Here is a 19,270-nt window from a genome sequence, read left to right on the forward strand (position 1 = left end):
CTACAGGAGGAGTTGCCAATAAGAAAATTATCTTTTGAAAGACTTACACCTTTCTAACGCCAAGTTTGGCATTAATAATAATATATATTAAGAAATATGTGATGTAAAATTGCCCATGAGTTTCATTTTTGAACAAGTCTAAGATCATAATTAAAAGTCAAATTTCACCAAACATGCTAATTAAAAAAAGAGGTTTAAATAATGTAAAACATGAAGAATAACAAATAACTAAAAATGTATAAGTACTGTACTTTTAAATAACATTAAGGTTTAATGATATTTCGATCTAGAGACTGGAAGATATGAAATTAACTGGACTTAATCCAGTTTCTCTGAAAGGACCTGTGAATTTGCTCAATTGTATGAATGGTGGCATGAATTTTTAGTATTTCTTATTTCTAAAATTATGAAGTGTTCTTGATTGCTTTTGCTACTGGCAGACATCTGCCACTTCAAAGAAATGAGTAAGTTTATAGAAAGTGTGTGTGTGTGTGTGTATCCCTTGTGGTTATCAATGCATTATCGATATACGCCATTGCATCAGATTTAAGACAACTCAAGGTGACATACAACAGTAAATGTCCAAAATCAAAATCACTTTATTTTGGTATGTACAATGGATACACAAGGGCTTTGACTTTGGTTAGTTTATATTGACACATTACAGTACATTTACATAGAAGACAACTGACAGCTATTTTTTTTTCCTTCTAAGGATGGAATCGTGTAGAATTTTACATTATGAAATTGTATGTGAGAAAAGGGGGACGAGTTTGCTTGGCAAAATGTTGACACATGTCTCCAGTTAAAATGCAAGGGAAATGACATGATTAAAAAACCTGATACTTGAAAGTTTAACATTATGTATTAAGAAAATGTTAAAATCTACATTAACACATTGTAATGTAACAATCTACTCAGCATTGGGGGAATAACGTCCACACCTGAAGCCTGTCAAGTGAGCATCACATTTGATGGTGTAGGTGAAATAGAGAACGCCTTTGCTCAGCTGACAGCTTAGAGAGCGAGTTCCTCGCTCAGGAAAGACAACACATCTACCCGCTACGTCATTGTAAAGCACATCTCTATCCCAGACTTCAAACCTCAACTCCTGACCCAGTTCCACTGATCCAAAGTCATACGTCACATTCCACACTGGATCATTGTTGTCCATCATCGTCTCAGTCTCCTCGTATATGCCATTGTAGAAGATCTTCACGAAGGCGTCCGTTTTCGTGAAGGTGTCTGCCCTCAAACCTGCAGCTCTGTGGATCTCCAGTCTGAGAGTTCCTCTGCCAGCACGTAGAGGACAGCAATTATGGTCCAGGTTGGAAGTCGGGGAGCAGTTCTTGAGACCAAGCTGGTCCTCTTTCAGCTGGTTCTCTTTAATATACTCCGTGACAGTGCTTTTCAGATTACCACTGATCTCTGAGTCCTCCACCAAATGATGCAGAGGGAAGATGGCGTAAGAAACCACATCGGGGTTGTCGTGGAGGCTGTTCATCCAGCTGTGATAAGCTTCAGATGGGTCCTGCTGGTAGAGGATGTCAGGGAAGTACTTCTCCCCTCCGATGACCTCAATCTTATGAGTCATGAAGCCTTGGTAGAAGCCCATGCTCATATTACCCTTCAGGAGGTTGTCACACTTGTTGGAGAAGGATGCATTGGCAGGGAGGAAACCAAGAGCCATTCGGAGTTCAGCGTTCAGGCAGTTTTTGACCTCTGACTCGGAGAAGCCCTTCAGTGTGGCCAGGCAGGTCCTGAAGGCAGTGATTCGCCTCACCTTACCACCAAGATGGACCTAGGAAACACAAACAAGTAATAAAATGAAGGCTGAAAACTCCCTATTGGCTTATGAGTAACAAGGTTCATCCTCCATCCCTCCCTCCGTCATTATCTTCAGCATTATTTTGCACTTGTTGAAAAACAACTATTCCAAAAAGACATTCTGCAGCACTACAGTACTACAGTATCAAAGACAGGAAAAGCAGACTGTATCAACCACCTGACCTGGTGTATGTAGTGTGTTCCATAGGTGTCTATCAGCCGTCTATATAGTGCTCTGTCCTGGCTTGTATTTAAACTCTGTGGGAGTCTCTTCAGATGCTTCGTGAACTCTGCACTCAGCTGGGGATGATCAGCCAGCCTGTAGCTGAAACAAAAGGCATGTGGAGTTCACAATGAGAATATCATCTTGACATTTGACAAACAATAAAGTTAAGTCAAGTTCACTGTGAGGTCTCACCTTAAGGTGTTGTAATTTAACAAAAATGTTTCTTTTGTGTACCATGTATTCCTTAATTCATTTCAAACCTTTTTCTTAAATTACCATCTTTTCAAAGTCTGTTTTTCTCACAACCTAAGAAACACCTACTAGCTATATCTAAGTTATCTTTTAAATTTTGAGATGTGACCTATACAGTATATTTTCACAATGCATTTGCCTTTATATGGAGGGGATGTCAGTTAAGAGTATCAGTTCAATTAATTTCATAATCTAAGTGAGACTACATCAATCAGCAAATTACAAATAATTACAAAACTCCATTTTTAACAACCCCACTCCTCTTCACCTGTAGTAGGTGCAACTGATTTCATGGATGGCAAAAGTGGCCTTGTCCACACTGTGCTGTGAGCGAGCAAACTTTGCCAAGTCTGAGCGGCTTCCTCCCAGCACTGCCTTGCCAATATTTTCCAAACTCAAACCCAGGCCCCAGTTGTTGTTAACCAGGGAGTTGGAGCTGCGCAGCAGGGAGTCCACGGAGTGGTGGAGGGCACTAGAAAGCTGCTTACTGCAACGGCTGAAGGGACGCCAGTCGAGCACTGCTGCTGGGAGCCTCTGAATCTGAGGAGGAGAGAGAAGGCAGGATGTAGGGTGGGATGCAGGTGGAGGAAGGAAATGGTTAAAGGAAGAGTGGAATAGTATAGATGGAGGAAAAACACGGAGCAGGAGGAGCAAAAATGTGGTTTGAATGGAATTAAGTGAAGGGAATTTAGACTGATTGAAGACACCATGGAAAAGAGTGAGAAGAGAAAGCTGAGTTTCACACTTTTTACCTGTCCTTTTTGGAAGCGGTTTGGACACAGTGTACAGGTGTGGTTGTCAGCCAGATGACCTTTGACATTGATGACATATGCCCCTGTTCGACGCATCCTCACCACATCAAAACCCTCCCCTGCCAGGTTGTGGCCTGGGACAAAAGGGGCTTTCTCACACGCTGACCCTGAGCCAATCCAACAGCCCTGGACTCTGCAGACCTCCAACGTGACCAGTAAAGCCAATATAAACAAGACAAAGTTGCTCTGTTGGTATCCTCCTGCTTGCATGGTTACCTAAATGTAACAACACGTGGAGGGTGAGAAAGTAGTCAGTAAAGTCTATGTTTTAATGATCACTTCTTTGCTATGAAATACTTCCTTTAACACGAAATGTCTGTCTAATATAAAATCCATTGTATTTGCCTTTTAGTTAAAACACATTTCCACAGTTTTACCAGTGAGCAGACTGCAGGGTTGTTGCTGGTAGCAAACTATCTTATTATGGAAGATGAGTTATGTGTGTTACACAGTAAATACAGATGAGCGTCTAATCCTCTCTGCTTTATAAACTGGAGTAATCCTGCCACAGATGTTGTGTCAACTCTAAAAACACGCACAACAGAGACATACACCATAAGACAACATGCACTCTTACCTTGGACTGTATTTTTTTTTTATCGTCCTTCAGACTGTGTCCTCGTCCTTGTTTAAGAGTTGTCAGCCTGTAGCCTTCTTTGCCCACTAAAAATCCTGTACAGATTTTAACAGCCACGAAAAATACATTTGTTGTGCCTCCCTCTCTTTGCTAACCCCATCGATGCCACAGCTCACTGTCACTGATGAACTGCAGACTGAACTAAACTAAACTCTTGATCCTGCTGGAAATTAAATCACTGTTGATAGAGCTTTGGCTGTGCTGAAAGCCTGCTGGGTGCACTCTTTTGTCTGTCCGCCGCCTTATAAAAAAGGCAGAGGAGGGAGTTCCCCTGCTTCAGGGCTATGTATCTGTCTCTCTCTCCCTCTTTCTCTCTCTCTCTCTCTCTCTCTCTCTCTCTCTCTCTCTCTCTCTCTCTCTCTCTCTCTCTCTCTCTCTCTCTCTCTCTCTCTCTCTCTCTCTCCCTAGGCCTTAACAATTTCCTCAGCATGAGTGGGTTTGTTTTCATTTTCATGACCCAGCTCTATGAATCCCTCACAGCTGTGTATGTGTGTGTGCACGTGCATGTGTGGGGGAGGGAGATTCTTGTATAGTCACGAGAGAAAAGATGCACGTTGGTATGAGCAGTCTTTACGGAAAATGGCTATGTGTATATGTATACGTATATGTCTGTGCATGCGAGTGTACATTACATGTATGTATGTCTTTTGGAGTGGCCGTGTGTTTTTGTCTATACAATATGAGTCGGCCTGTCTGTGTACTGATAACCTTAGCAACACCATGAGGTCAGCTTTGCCATTGCCTATTTATGGATGTGGGTGGAATGTTGGTGGTTTTCCCAGTATGGTCAGGGAAGATAAAAGTGTCTCTCTGCACTCTGTGCAAGAGGTTTCATTCAGCATGAGAAAGAGGAAGATTTGCCATTTTATTTAGAGAACCAGTATGTGCTTTGGTGCCACATTTACAAACGTATGCATGCTCATTTAGTGTGAGTTCACTTCAGCTGTGACTTTTGCATTATGTACTATCCTCACCACTATAGTGTAAATATAATTTCTGTCATGAAAAGTTAAAACTAAATCTGTATTTAGCTCAAAGATTTAACTCTGTAATTTGTTAAGATAAAAAACATTCATACACAAATCACGCAGACCTGTTACAAAGCTGATTAATTTAAGTGACCACTGACCAAGGTATTTTTTTAGGAGGACTTAGGACGTTTTGCATGATTAGACATACCAAGCATGAATACAATATACACACAAAGACATAGATCCATTGTTTTACATTATTTTAATTACTAGTTAAGTGCAGTGCAGAAGAGTTTAATTGACATACATTTTTAAATCCTGTCAATATTTCAGTACAAAAAATGTTTTTTATTCATGTATTGGAAAAATGCTTCAATTTCAATTATCTGTAAATATATTTATAAAAAACATGTTTTATGAATGGTACATTCAAACAAAGTCATACAACGCATTCAAGTTCTTAAACTGGGAATAAAAATGTTGTACTAATGCACTACATGGCATTGAACATCTTGGCCTCATGGGGGCAGTATTGGTTCACTGTGACCTTTGGAAATCACTTCTGCTTTGTGCCATTTTGTGATTTCAAAGGCAGATTGCTCTGGAGTCACATGTTTCTTAGATCTAACATAATATGATATTGTCTACAGTTTCACCTTAAAGTACACACCATGCTATCAAGAAAAAATGCCTACCAATGAATGTATTGTTAAAACTATTACATTTACAATCCATAGCAGTTGTTAAAATGTCAATTACAAATTTGTTTCATATACATTCCAAAAGAAGGATAATTAATGCAAAGTCCAACTGATTCAAACTAGGAGCTCTCAAACATGTGAACAATTTCCACCCCCCAAAGATGCATGACAGAAATTTCTGAGGTGACAATCAACAAGGAAGTGAAAATCAAAAGCTGTCACACCAGATTAACCTCTCCGACTAACAAGCCTCTAAGATGTGTGCTTCACTCAAGCCTCATTTTGCTGTGTCTCCCTCTCTACTTCATCACGGTCAACCTCTCCACGTATTTCCTCATAGCCTCTAACTGTCCTAAACCCAGCCAGCCTCCTCCTTCTCTTCACCAGGAGTACTGCCACTACCACCAGCGCCATCATACCAATCACCCCAAAGGCTAACCCTGCCTTTTCTCCTCTAGACATCTGACTCAATTCTGGGTTAAGCTTCTGTACAATTTCCTTGATTTCCTCTGGTTTGGCCAGTTTCCACTCCTTGGTCTGCCCCACTCTGACCCAGCTCTTATCTCCTTCAGTCATCACCATGACCGTGTTTGTGGCTTGCATGCTGACAAGTGGAGGTTTAGTGAAAGGAGGAAGATGGATCGGAAGCAGCTGCCCACCTGTGAACAGTCCTGACTGGACACAGTAAAGAATTTCACAGCCGTCGCTCACTGTAGCAAGGTGCTGACTGAACTTGGGAGGGCAGCGATGTTGATACCCTGCCAGTGGGTTGCTTGACTGACAACTGAAGAGGCCTCCGAATGGTACTGAGTATCTGGTGGCCGTTTCATAGTCTTTACTCACACAGATCACTTGGCCGTCCGAGAGAAACTTTACCGGAATGAAGTTTGGGGGGCAGCTTTTGGCATTGGTTAGGGGGTTCAGGAGAGAGGGGCTGTATATCCCTCCAAACAGATACCCTGAGTTGTCTGGGGCCTTTCCATTTACAGAGCACCAGTAGGTGTCGATGCGGGCAGAGCGAACATGGTAGTTGTCCTGACACACTTTACGATGGCAATGTGAAAACCCAAGAAACCCACACCGATAGCTTTGGTCATAGCAATCGTATGAAGTGTAACCCTGCTGTCTCACTTCTGATCTCAGTAAAGTGGGGGAGTAAGGCGGACGACAGGAGAAGTCACCTGTTTCAATGTTTTTCTGGGCCAAGGCATCACATAGTGGACCAGCATCTGAGCTGACCTGAATACACTCTTGGTAGACACCACCAAAACTGAGGTTTGTAGCGGGGCCCTCACAGGATGCATCATCAATGTTGGCTTGGAAGTTAAAGTTCTTGAGTCGATGTCGACACATCCAGGCGCGTGTTGACCTTGTAGTATCGCTCTATGGCCTGACTCACTGTAAGAGCCACTTTGCCAACTGTAGGCTGTGGCAGATCAGGGAAGGTGTTGGTGTTTATAAAGCTGTGTAGGGGAAATCCTGACCGATCAATAGCAACCAGGTTGTTCCTTGTACTTTCCTGCCACTTCTGCAGAGTGATGCCAGGATAGAAAGGTGTGCCGCCACCATGGCTTTGGATGAGAGAGTACTGAATATTGGACTGATATGTTTGAAGTAATGAGCTCTGTTGGGTATTTTGACTGCTTATGTCAAACTTGAGTTTGTCAAAAAAGTTTAAGCCTGCCTGTGCTTTGACAGTGGAACTTTCTGACACACTGTCCGACACGTATGAAGAACGGAGGTAGTCTTCCTGAACCAAAGTAGCCCCCGCATCGACACTTGTGATAACATGGGTTCCATAGTCCAGCACCATCTTCTCTGAGAGATATTCTGCGTTCCTTGTTTGGTTGTTTTCAATTGCATCAGCTATGTCTTTGGCTTGTTGAGCAAAGCGTGTGTCCAGAGTGAAGTCTGGATAAGCCTGAACTGTGTAGATGAAGTTACGAACCTTTGAGGAAAAGATTAGAAATCATTATGTTAGTCTGTTTTTGTTGTGGGGTCTGTTTTTATTTCAGCTTATTCATTTTCTATTCCTTTTCTTTATTTGCTTTTTAAAGTGACATCTCTAACATCTGTCCAGGAACTACAGATAAAAAATAGCCTTCTGGCTCGCACAGGCACATTTACAGCAATGATGTATAATGTGCTCTGCCTCTGTTAAATAGTCCAATAAATAGAATAAATATTTAAGGAAACTCAACATTTTTATCAACCAAATGAATAAGTAATCCATGTTAGAGTAGTGTTTTATTTTATACTTAAACAAAGTATTTGGAAAATTATTTTAGATTTTGATCCACAATCAGTCACAACTTTGTGCTTTTTATTTTATACATCCAAACTATGCAAAATAAAAACTTACTTGCACTCTGGCTGTAGTTGAAGAGTCTTTGACCTGATGGGTTTTCATCCTCTGGTTCTCTGTAGAAAATTTGCCATTCAGCACCGGGAGGAAGGATATGTCTGCATTTATGGTGTTAGATGTAGAGCTTTTCTGCTCCAGCCAGGAGCTGATTATCTCTGAGTTTGTCTCCACACCCGTCTCCTTGTGGGGGATGACAAACACCTCATCTGGGATGAGGTAGAGCCCGTCCTCAGTGGTCTGGCACTGGAAGTAGCTGAGGTTCATGACTCGACCCATGTCCATGTTCCGGAGGTTGTCCCAGCCACCGCCTGGCAGCACCTCCAGTGCTGTGATGGAGAGGTTGGTGGAGGCACGACATTGTCTGAGCCAGTTGGTGGGGCGGCTGACAGGGACTGAAGAGCAGACATGAAGGAGAGAGAGAGCCACGAGGGTCACTGCTGCCTGCATGATTGCTGTGTCAGAAAGGGCTGAGACGGCTGAATATAAGGTTCAAACCAAGTTCCTCCTCCTCTTATGCAATTTATCATATGACAAACAGGAATATCTTGTTTAGTAACTGGTGGGCGAGGATGAGGTTTTACTTTCATTTACAAGTCATTAATTTACCCCAACGTATATATACTACAGGCTAGTTATTAACAGAAAAAATAAGTCAGTTGGCCCTTTCTAAGACACATTTTGATAAGAGTCATAAACCTGTGTTTTATATACAGCAATTATGTGATTTATGTTACCTAATTGTTCAAGTGATTACAAGATGTGATTTCTCAGTCAGTGCATGATCAGGTGATAAAAGCACAGTGTGTTGAAATGAACTGTAACTTGTAATGAACAATAATAATCTACTCGAGTGATATGAAGAAGTCAATGAGAACCTGCCAAAACATGTACTGTTGTAAGTAAATGAGACCACCATGCAGTCTGAGGACGAACACCATAGCCTTGATTTATCAGAACAAAAACACATTTGCCAAGAGTTTTTCCATGTACACTAGAGCAGTGCACACCTGCAGTATGTTTGTTTAACATTATCTCTCTCTCGCATTATTCCCCCACCCAACACGCAAACTGCTACAATCTGAAAGCAAAGCAGCTGAGAAAAAACAGATCCATTAAGTTGTTTTACATTACTTTAATAAGTAAAGTGCAGTGCAAAATAATTTAATTGACATACATTTTTAAATCCTGTCAATTATATTAGCATGATAAAAAAAATACATTCTTAATCTAATGCTTTTTTTATTCATATGTTGAAAAAAAAGCTTCACAAAATGCTAATCAATTGTCTGTAAAAAATATTTAGAAAAAACTACATTTTATAAATGGTACATCCAAACAAAGTCATACAAAGCATTCAAATTCTTAAACTGGAAATACAAATATTTATACAGTACATGGCATTATGCAGATCTAATATAATATGATATTGTCTAAAGTTTGTACATACAAAATGCAGTTTACTTATGCTAAACATGACTTGCACATAATGCTAGCAAATGCTAGGAAAGAATGTCTACTAATAAATGTTTTGTTAAAACTATTACATTTGCAATCCATAGCAGTTGTTAAAATGTCAATTACAAATTTGTTTCATATACATTCCATAAGAATAATAATAATTGCAAAGTCCAACTGATTCAAACTAAGAGCCCTCAAACATGTGAACAATTTCCACCCTCCAAAGATGCATGACAGAAATTTCTGAGGTGACAATCAACAAGGAAGTGAAAATCAAAAGCTGTCACACCAGATTAACCTCTCCGACTAACAAGCCTCTAAGATGTGTGCTTCACTCAAGCCTCATTTTGCTGTGTCTCCCTCTCTACTTCATCACGGTCAACCTCTCCACGTATTTCCTCATAGCCTCTAACTGTCCTAAACCCAGCCAGCCTCCTCCTTCTCTTCACCAGGAGTACTGCCACTACCACCAGCGCCATCATACCAATCACCCCAAAGGCTAACCCTGCCTTTTCTCCTCTAGACATCTGACTCAATTCTGGGTTAAGCTTCTGTACAATTTCCTTGATTTCCTCTGGTTTGGCCAGTTTCCACTCCTTGGTCTGCCCCACTCTGACCCAGCTCTTATCTCCTTCAGTCATCACCATGACCGTGTTTGTGGCTTGCATGCTGACAAGTGGAGGTTTAGTGAAAGGAGGAAGATGGATCGGAAGCAGCTGCCCACCTGTGAACAGTCCTGACTGGACACAGTAAAGAATTTCACAGCCGTCGCTCACTGTAGCGAGGTGCTGACTGAACTTGGGAGGGCAGCGATGTTGATACCCTGCCAGTGGGTTGCTTGACTGACAACTGAAGAGGCCTCCGAATGGTACTGAGTATCTGGTGGCCGTTTCATAGTCTTTACTCACACAGATCACTTGGCCGTCCGAGAGAAACTTTACCGGAATGAAGTTTGGGGGGCAGCTTTTGGCATTGGTTAGGGGGTTCAGGAGAGAGGGGCTGTATATCCCTCCAAACAGATACCCTGAGTTGTCTGGGGCCTTTCCATTTACAGAGCACCAGTAGGTGTCGATGCGGGCAGAGCGAACATGGTAGTTGTCCTGACACACTAAATCACTGCAATCAAATAGCCCAAAAAGCCCACAATCATAGCTTTGGTCATAGCATTCGTACAAAGTGTAACCCTGCTGTCTCACTTCTGATCTCAGTAAAGTGGGGGAGTAAGGCGGACGACAGGAGAAGTCACCTGTTTCAATGTTTTTCTGGGCCAAGGCATCACATAGTGGACCAGCATCTGAGCTGACCTGAATACACTCTTGGTAGACACCACCAAAACTGAGGTTGGTAGCGGGGCCCTCACAGGATGCATCATCAATGTTGGCTTGGAAGTTAAAGTTCTTGGAGTCGATGTCGACACATCCAGGGCGCGTGTTGACCTTGTAGTATCGCTCTATGGCCTGACTCACTGTAAGAGCCACTTTGCCAACTGTAGGCTGTGGCAGATCAGGGAAGGTGTTGGTGTTTATAAAGCTGTGTAGGGGAAATCCTGACCGATCAATAGCAACCAGGTTGTTCCTTGTACTTTCCTGCCACTTCTGCAGAGTGATGCCAGGATAGAAAGGTGTGCCGCCACCATGGCTTTGGATGAGAGAGTACTGAATATTGGACTGATATGTTTGAAGTAATGAGCTCTGTTGGGTATTTTGACTGCTTATGTCAAACTTGAGTTTGTCAAAAAAGTTTAAGCCTGCCTGTGCTTTGACAGTGGAACTTTCTGACACACTGTCCGACACGTATGAAGAACGGAGGTAGTCTTCCTGAACCAAAGTAGCCCCGTGATCGACACTTGTGATAACATGGGTTCCATAGTCCAGCACCATCTTCTCTGAGAGATATTCTGCGTTCCTTGTTTGGTTGTTTTCAATTGCATCAGCTATGTCTTTGGCTTGTTGAGCAAAGCGTGTGTCCAGAGTGAAGTCTGGATAAGCCTGAACTGTGTAGATGAATTTACGAACCTTTGAGGAAAAGATTAGAAATCATTATGTTAGTCTGTTTTTGTTGTGGGGTCTGTTTTTATTTCAGCTTATTCATTTTCTATTCCTTTTCTTTATTTGCTTTTTAAAGTGACATCTCTAACATCTGTCCAGGAACTACAGATAAAAAATAGCCTTCTGGCTCGCACAGGCACATTTACAGCAATGATGTATAATGTGCTCTGCCTCTGTTAAATAGTCCAATAAATAGAATAAATATTTAAGGAAACTCAACATTTTTATCAACCAAATGAATAAGTAATCCATGTTAGAGTAGTGTTTTATTTTATACTTAAACAAAGTATTTGGAAAATTATTTTAGATTTTGATCCACAATCAGTCACAACTTTGTGCTTTTTATTTTATACATCCAAACTATGCAAAATAAAAACTTACTTGCACTCTGGCTGTAGTTGAAGAGTCTTTGACCTGATGGGTTTTCATCCTCTGGTTCTCTGTAGAAAATTTGCCATTCAGCACCGGGAGGAAGGATATGTCTGCATTTATGGTGTTAGATGTAGAGCTTTTCTGCTCCAGCCAGGAGCTGATTATCTCTGAGTTTGTCTCCACACCCGTCTCCTTGTGGGGGATGACAAACACCTCATCTGGGATGAGGTAGAGCCCGTCCTCAGTGGTCTGGCACTGGAAGTAGCTGAGGTTCATGACTCGACCCATGTCCATGTTCCGGAGGTTGTCCCAGCCACCGCCTGGCAGCACCTCCAGTGCTGTGATGGAGAGGTTGGTGGAGGCACGACATTGTCTGAGCCAGTTGGTGGGGCGGCTGACAGGGACTGAAGAGCAGACATGAAGGAGAGAGAGAGCCACGAGGGTCACTGCTGCCTGCATGATTGCTGTGTCAGAAAGGGCTGAGACGGCTGAATATAAGGTTCAAACCAAGTTCCTCCACCTCTTATGCGGTTAACACATGACAACCACAACAAAATCATGTTTAAGAACTGGTGGGGGACATTGAAGTTTCACTTTCTAATGCAAGTCTGCATTTTTGTTTACCCCAACGTATATATACTATAGGCTACTTATAAACAAAAGAACTCAGTTGGCAAAAATGGGATTACCTGTCTAAGGGTATTAAATTATGACTAATCTTATTTTCTATCACAGGAAAATAACTTCACAATATAATATAACCATATAAAAGCAATATCATGAAACCCTACAATAGATGTTTTGGTAAGCCTTTTTTATATACTGCAATTACTGTGATATATGTTAAATATTTATGTTAAAAAATACTTTAATTGATAAATGCTCTGTTTCATTAGTTTTTCTACTTTTATTAAAACTGCTCACCGACTTCCTCTTATCAAAGCGAACAGAAAGCTGACATGAAAACAAGATCTACTAAAAGTGGAAGTGGCTTTGTTTTCACATGTGAACTGTCACATGAGTGTACGTCACTGCGAATGTCCTGAGAATTTCTGACTCTGAGTTATCAGCCAACAATCAAGCCTAAGCCTGAACATTTGGCAAACTACAAAAGATAAGTAAAAAACAATACATGTAGAATGTGTAGAATTACAATATAACCAATGTAACCATATCTACAGGCCATTGTTCCAGATTTTCCACACAGGTCTAAAAATACTTACGTACATTAAAAAAATAACAATACAAAAATAATTGAAATGTAAGATACTCTGATTTTTAAACACTGGGTAACACTTTACAGTAAGGGTTACAAACTTTGGAGTAGTTACCAGGGAACAAATTGAGAACGAATGAGGAACTAACTGCTAATGAATCATTAGTTAATGGGTAACTCCTTATCAAACTTTATAGAGTAGCTAATGAATAGTTAATGATTAGTTAATTCAGCAATGAGTGAGGATGATTCATTAATATAGGATCTCTCTCTAGTAACTTGTCATTATTTGCACTACTTACATGTTCTATTAGTTAAGCTGTGTTTCCGCCCAAAGTACTACTTTACATAAATATTTTCATTAAATACATTTTCTTATAACTATCTCCAAAACGTCATTTTCATTTTTTAGCTACATTTCTATATAATATAGCAGTACCACTTTATAATACAGCCCACAGTTTACTATGTAGCCTAATTTGCCAGAATTTGTGGTGTAATTTTGTTGTATGAAGCAGTACATACAAAATACTTACCGGTTCCTACTGGTACCTAAATGTAGGTACAGCGGAAGAAAACCAGACAATGGGGAACAAGGCAGTAACAATTGGGAATTTTAGAGGAAATGAGAAATAAATTATACTGTAATTTTTCTAAAAACTGGGTACCTACGGGGTAGGCCTACTGGTAAACAGCGGTACCTATTAAGTAATTATGGTATAATGTCTTCACAATTGTGATGTGCTACCAAAACTTAAAATACTAATGAATGAGGTGCAATTTAAAAAAAATGCTTTTGCCCTTTTCTCATGGCAGTTGTGACAATAATTTCTTACAGGTGGGCCTTCAGCAGGCAAGCTACACACACACACTCCATTGAATTATTATGGCTTCTACTTCATGGTGTGATTTGGAATAATAGCAAGTTGAGGAAGGGGTCTATACTTTTGAAAATTTGCTCTTAGAGGGCATCTTCGTCCAGCACTGCAGCAGCGCGTTACAGGTAGGCTGGAATAGAAAACCAATTTACCTTTCTTAAGAGCACAGCTATAGAAGGCTTGTAACGTCATAATAACATAATACAGTAATGTAATAATTTAACATACAGATGAAGGTGGATCAAACATATAATAATATACTAATGAATGTTATAATAACATTCAACATAATAATAATGAGGTACCAGGAACCGAGTATTTATTTTCATTCTTTTTTATTACACAAGAAGAATAAGGTATGCAGACAGTTCTAAAAAATCTGGACTGTTCTCCCCGTTTTATTCTTTAATTATACAGTAACAACAAGGCCTGTTGGCTGGAATACAAAGTGTTACCAAAATAGCTCTTTACAAAATAGAGCTCCTGTATATTACAGTTTTTTTTATCTGAAACACCAAATTAAATTTGGGTTGCACTCAAGGAGAACATCATTTTATAAAAGTAGGTCCAGAGTTGCCAAACTTTACTTGTAACCAGAAAATATTACCATAATGAAAACTGACCTGAGGTGAATCTCCCCGGTCTACTGTCCTTCCCGACTGCGGTTGGTTGCAGAATCCGGCCAGTAGATGGCAACACGAAACCATACAGCTGATGAAGTTTACAGCCGTTTGAGTCATCACGTACTGTACAATATGCCTTTACTTTACGGGTTCAAGACCTCATTCCTTCAGCAAATAGCATCCAAAGGCTCTAAATTATGTATAATTAGGGATCATAGCTTTTTTTCAAGCTTTTTCATTGATTTGACTAAGTACTAGTCGAAATTCAACCTCTGTTTAAGACGGTGTAGTCCCTCATTCGTCCAGGAGTGTTCTATCGTAGAAAAGGTTTCAGTCGTAGTCATCTGGACACTGTTTTCAGAATCAAGACGTTTCGGCTCCCATCCGGAAGTCATTCTCAATTGTGGCAATGAGAATGACTTCCGGATGGGAGCTGAAACGTCTTGATTCTGAAAACAGTGTCCAGATGACTACGACTGAAACCTTTTCTACGATAACCTCTGTTTACCTCTACTTTTTCTCGTGTCCAAATCCCTCAAAGTAACCACTATTTCATCTGCTGTCTCTTGGATGAGGATGAGGCTGGTATGCCTGCCCTATAGTCATCACTCGGGCATAACAATCGTTTCACCCGCACTGAAACTCTGCCGTGTGTGTTTTTCTGCTGGAGATAAGAGAAACCCCAACGAACGCAGTTTGTCACGCCCGTCAAGTATCACTGTTTTCAGTGATAATTAGCTGCGTTTGGCAAGCAGCTGTTTTATGACCAGCCTGGTCCCGCTTAGCGTTCTGTTGATATCAATCTACACTTCAAAATGGCGCAAACAAAACAAACATAAACTTTACAAATTTTAGTAGCGTGTAAGGTTTCAAATCCAGGTTACTTTTCAACAAACTCTTACCAGCATCTGTCTGTTCGCGACAAAAGTTGAATGCTACTGTATGGCAGATTCAGATACCGTTTATCTCTTAAATATATATATATATATATATATATATATATATATATATATATATATATATATATATATATATATATATATAAGGAGATACGCATAAACACGTTTTATTCGGGTTAATTTGTGGCCACTATAACTAACTGTTTATGCCACTTCACAACAAACGCCTTGGTCCCCGTGCGTAACGGTGCGTAAAAGCGGGCGCCCTCGAGCGTTCTCCTGCGTCTCTGTGAATCAAGCAAATCAAGGCTGTGTACGAAATCACCCCCATGTTCAGTCATTCACTACTCCCTATATAATGGACACCCAACAGTCCACCCATAGTGAGCAGTAAATTCAGATTTCGGACACTTACTGATCATCATCATTTTTGCGTCATCACTGACAGCTGTAGAGACGCACAGAGGTCATTTAGTCATTTATAAAATGCGGAGCATTGCATTATGGGATTGTTAGCACAATTCAGACGGACACTATTTTTTTCTTGTGCGGAATTTTTGAGGACATAAAATACCATATAACTATGTTTATAGTAACTCTTTGCCTATGTAAGACCACAGAATACTTGTGTTTCTGAGATACTGAACTCAGTGGTGCTGAATGACAAGGTAATGTTTTAGAACTAAATAATGCCATGTCATAAATGTAAACATTGACTGAAACACGATGTAGGCTGTCTGACAACAGGGCTCAGTAAAGTTTTATTTTCTCAGTTTAATATTGTCTAAAGCAGACTGGGTTCTTATCCAGAGAGTTCTTGCATTAACACAGGACACGCTCTATCAAATAAAACAGCTTTATTGTTTCCAACAATTGCAATTCAATTTTAAACAGACCACGGCAGATGGTGGCAGGGAAACGGTGTAAAAACAGCAGAGTATGTGTTTTCTGTTATAGAAAAACTGTAAAATAGCTCAAGCAAAGTCAAGTTCATGGAATGAATGCAAAAGTTTAGTCCACACATGAGCCACCAGAAAGGTTTGTTTGGTCAACATTTAGTGTTCATGAGGAGAGTTTTCACTTCTTGGCAGCAGCCCTGGTCCTGGTAGACTTGGCGACCCTGCGTTTGGCCTTCTTAGGACTCTTTGGCTTCTTGGGCTTCTTGGCCGCAGCAGGCCTCTTGGCTTTCTTAGGACTCTTTGCCTTCCTCTTTTTCTTAGGTGACTTCTTGGCTCCTGGAGTGGCACCTCCGGCTGCGTTACTGACGCGGGCCCTCTTGACCCTTTTCGCTTTTGGCTTCTTTTTCACCACCTTCTTCTGTCGAGGTGTGGGAGGCTTCTTGTTTAGCTTGAAGGACCCGGAGGCCCCTGTGCCCTTGGTTTGGACCAGAGATTTGTTGGCCACCAAGCGCCTGATGGCGATGAGGACTCTGGCTTTGTTCTTCACCACGTCGTATCCTCCGGCCTTCAAAGCCTTCTTCAGGGCTGCCAGGGACACGCCGCCGCGCTCTGTGGATGCGGACGCGGCCCTCAGTATCAGGTCTGACACTGTGGGACCCGTCTTCTTCTTCTGAGACTTGGCTCTCTTCTTGGGAGATTTGGCCGGAGCCGCCGAGGGCAAAGCAGTCACAGCAGAAGACATTGTAATAGCGCTAATGTCAGGATCAAGTGAGTGAGATCCACTGAGAGAAAAGGACAGAGTGATATATCTGCGTGCCCTCTTGACAGGTTCAACCTCTATAAAGCCCAGATGAGAACCGTGTAGAGTGAGCCTCGCCACCACAGCGCGCCTCTTCTCTCACTCTCAAACATGATAAAGTTTGTGTTTTCTCCTGCTGGATTATTCTTTAAAAGTCCTGGGTAAAATGTTAGATATCCACACAAAAAGCACATCACAAGAATCAGCGTAATCTTAACTGTGTATATCTATATTTTAATTTAGGGATTTAATCAAATATATTCAAGTTTGTTAAAGTGAAATTACAAGCTGGCAGTTGTTAAGTGTAATGTGAGACGTATATTTTGAACATTTTAACAAAGTTACACCATCTAACAATCAAGTGCAGACTTTTAGAATTAAATAAGCTTAAATAGTAATGTGGCTGATATACTGGCTCCAGCGCTTACTTTTATTTTAGCTGTTTTTGCTCATTAAATTTATTTAAAGATGACCAAAGAAACACAGCTGCCTTGCAGACCCACCATATAGGGCCAAGTGACCTCAACATAGATAAATTCTTGAAATGCAGAAGCAGGACAATTCTAATGAAAGTCTGATGTGATAAAAGTTAAATAATAGAAAATGAAATGTTATGTCATATGTTATATAGTGAAAATATGAATGTAGGCTACTGTATGTCTCCTCTGTGTGGAGGGAGATGGGCCTCAGCCAGAATAAGAGTTATCAGCCTGTAAGGAGGGGCAGCCGCAGAAACAAATTTAAGATTAATTTCCCCGGTCTTTTTGAACTTTTTTGACTCTTGAAATGACCAGTGAGGGGTGCATTCACATTATTCTTTCATGTATATTTAAAACTGCTTTCTTTCCTATTAAAGTGTCAGTCTTTGGTTTGACACTACTTTAATCATTTTAACTAGAACATAGTGCCATAAAAAACTTCACAATTCCATTATGAGCTTTTAACGCGCTGTGTACTCTGTGTATAAATAGATTAATTAAATCAAGTGCAAAGGAATCAATGAAGCAATGGCATCATACTGCACTAAATATTCCTCTAACTGCCTTTCTTCAGTCTGCAGTGCTTTTGGTAAATGAACAGCACAAAATACTCTAATGTGCAGTAGAAGACTATTTGAAATATGAAGTTCAGTCAGATTTCAAACAATTATTATTTTGTAACCATTTTGTTCTCTTTCACATATTTAGTTTGACAAATCACACTCACATTATTATTATGAATGCAGGTATGTTTTCTGATGTGCTTACAAACATTACTGATGAGAACAAATCTTTAACAACAGTAGAAAACATTCGTAACTTAAATTCATTTGTTGTGTTAGTCCTTAAAGTTCATGGATAGTGCCTTTAAAGAACAATAAACTTCAAATCTTGAACTTAAAACATGACTCTGCATCTGTGTTTCTCTTTGATATTATTTGTTTAAAACTGGAGATGATTAGTAGACACATGCATTAGAATGTGAGTATTGTATATATGCTGCTTCAAAAACCCTTGAATACATTTTTCAAACCATAGAGAATGTATCTCTCTCTCTTCCGTGCTTTCTCCCTCTTTTTTCGTATTTTTATTAATATGAGATGTGTGTGTATGTTTGTGTGTGCATGTGTGTGAGGGAGAACATTATCAAATGTAGTCCCGCCTTCTGTAGTGCACTGATAGCGCCACCTCCTGTTACACACAAATATACATACACACACACAAACACAGTACATATTACAACAGAGTGGGTAAAATTAGTTTCAATAAAAATGCAGTTGGCCTGTCAGTGTCAAGTCACTGCCCTCTTAAGTAGGCCTGTATTTTAAAATGTCCACTGAAGGTCATAGACTTGTTTTTGGCACCCGTTAGAAGAGTATCTGTAATCTTTTCTCTGTATAGATGAGGAGAAACCTTTAAATCCACCCTGACACTGGGCTGGAGTGGAGAACAGAGAATGAAACAGACATATCAGCTCAGATAAAGTTGTAATAATCTCAGTAGGGAACTTGAACCCAGAGTGGGAGAAATTCCCATACAGACACATGCACTTTCGATTTTGTCATTGTGACTGATGTTGTGCCCATAATTAAACCAAATGTTTCACCTCCTTGAGCAAATAGTAACTGAAACTGTTTCAGGGTTCTTGTGGGTTTTTATGTTTGTTTCGTTTACATCTACAGGGACTTTTTTTGATAAAAAAGTAAGGAATTTACTACTTATAAATGACTCCTTTTAGATTATGTGCTATTGTGGTTTGGAAAGTATAAGGAGTTTTTGTCTGTGTCATGGTCAGAGGAGCAGATGTT

At 40.4% G+C, this 19,270-nt stretch overlaps 3 protein-coding genes and 1 pseudogene across 5 annotated transcripts; all 4 read right to left on the bottom strand.

Moving 5' to 3' along the window:
- Window positions 1-575: 575 nt before the first annotated feature.
- prf1.5 (perforin 1.5) lies at window positions 576-4,072 on the bottom strand. 2 transcript variants are annotated; one of them, XM_044196036.1, is made up of 5 exons: window positions 3,695-4,072; window positions 3,058-3,333; window positions 2,574-2,845; window positions 2,011-2,146; window positions 576-1,801 (listed from the first exon to the last, which is right to left on the bottom strand). In XM_044196036.1, exons 2-5 carry the CDS (start codon window positions 3,325-3,327, stop codon window positions 914-916), a joined length of 1,566 nt encoding a protein of 521 aa, XP_044051971.1. In that variant the 5' UTR covers window positions 3,328-3,333; window positions 3,695-4,072; the 3' UTR covers window positions 576-913. The 2 variants fall into 2 exon arrangements, with proteins under 2 accessions (XP_044051971.1, XP_044051970.1); XM_044196035.1 differs by having other exon boundaries at window positions 2,011-2,152; window positions 3,695-4,067.
- Window positions 4,073-4,970: 898 nt separating this feature from the next.
- On the bottom strand, window positions 4,971-8,283 carry LOC122876111 (annotated as a pseudogene).
- A 625-nt stretch (window positions 8,284-8,908) lies between these two features.
- On the bottom strand, window positions 8,909-14,720 carry LOC122876110 (macrophage-expressed gene 1 protein-like). 2 transcript variants are annotated; one of them, XM_044196033.1, is made up of 5 exons: window positions 14,387-14,720; window positions 13,831-13,893; window positions 13,422-13,437; window positions 11,679-12,073; window positions 8,909-11,264 (listed from the first exon to the last, which is right to left on the bottom strand). In XM_044196033.1, the coding sequence occupies exons 1-5, from the start codon at window positions 14,501-14,503 to the stop codon at window positions 9,585-9,587; spliced, it is 2,271 nt and encodes a 756-aa protein (XP_044051968.1). In that variant the 5' UTR covers window positions 14,504-14,720; the 3' UTR covers window positions 8,909-9,584. The 2 variants fall into 2 exon arrangements, with proteins under 2 accessions (XP_044051968.1, XP_044051969.1); XM_044196034.1 differs by lacking the exons at window positions 13,422-13,437; window positions 14,387-14,720 and having other exon boundaries at window positions 13,831-13,892.
- Window positions 14,721-16,127: 1,407 nt separating this feature from the next.
- LOC122876115 (protamine-like protein) lies at window positions 16,128-17,015 on the bottom strand. The gene has a single exon (XM_044196039.1). It carries the CDS (start codon window positions 16,924-16,926, stop codon window positions 16,363-16,365), a length of 564 nt encoding a protein of 187 aa, XP_044051974.1. The 5' UTR covers window positions 16,927-17,015; the 3' UTR covers window positions 16,128-16,362.
- Window positions 17,016-19,270: the final 2,255 nt, after the last annotated feature.

This window comes from Siniperca chuatsi, linkage group LG5, assembly GCF_020085105.1.
Source record: "Siniperca chuatsi isolate FFG_IHB_CAS linkage group LG5, ASM2008510v1, whole genome shotgun sequence".
Lineage (NCBI taxonomy): Eukaryota > Metazoa > Chordata > Actinopteri > Centrarchiformes > Sinipercidae > Siniperca > Siniperca chuatsi.

Bases quoted from the DNA above. Each gene is read 5' to 3' on its own strand.
- LOC122876110 (XM_044196033.1), bottom strand. From the start codon at position 14,503: ATGACTCAAACGGCTGTAAACTTCATCAGCTGTATGGTTTCGTGTTGC. The intron at 13,894-14,386 runs GTCAGTTTTCAT...TTTCTATTCCAG, and splicing joins ACCGGGGAGATTCACCTCAG to CCTACCTGTAACGCGCTGCT. The intron at 11,265-11,678 runs GTAAGTTTTTAT...TTTTCCTCAAAG, and splicing joins CAACTACAGCCAGAGTGCAA to GTTCGTAAATTCATCTACAC.
- prf1.5 (XM_044196035.1), bottom strand. From the start codon at position 3,327: ATGCAAGCAGGAGGATACCAACAGAGCAACTTTGTCTTGTTTATATTG. The intron at 2,153-2,573 runs GTGAAGAGGAGT...CTTTTGTTTCAG, and splicing joins ATCAGTTGCACCTACTACAG to CTACAGGCTGGCTGATCATC. The intron at 1,802-2,010 runs GTCAGGTGGTTG...TGTGTTTCCTAG, and splicing joins GAACACACTACATACACCAG to GTCCATCTTGGTGGTAAGGT.
- LOC122876115 (XM_044196039.1), bottom strand. From the start codon at position 16,926: ATGTCTTCTGCTGTGACTGCTTTGCCCTCGGCGGCTCCGGCCAAATCT.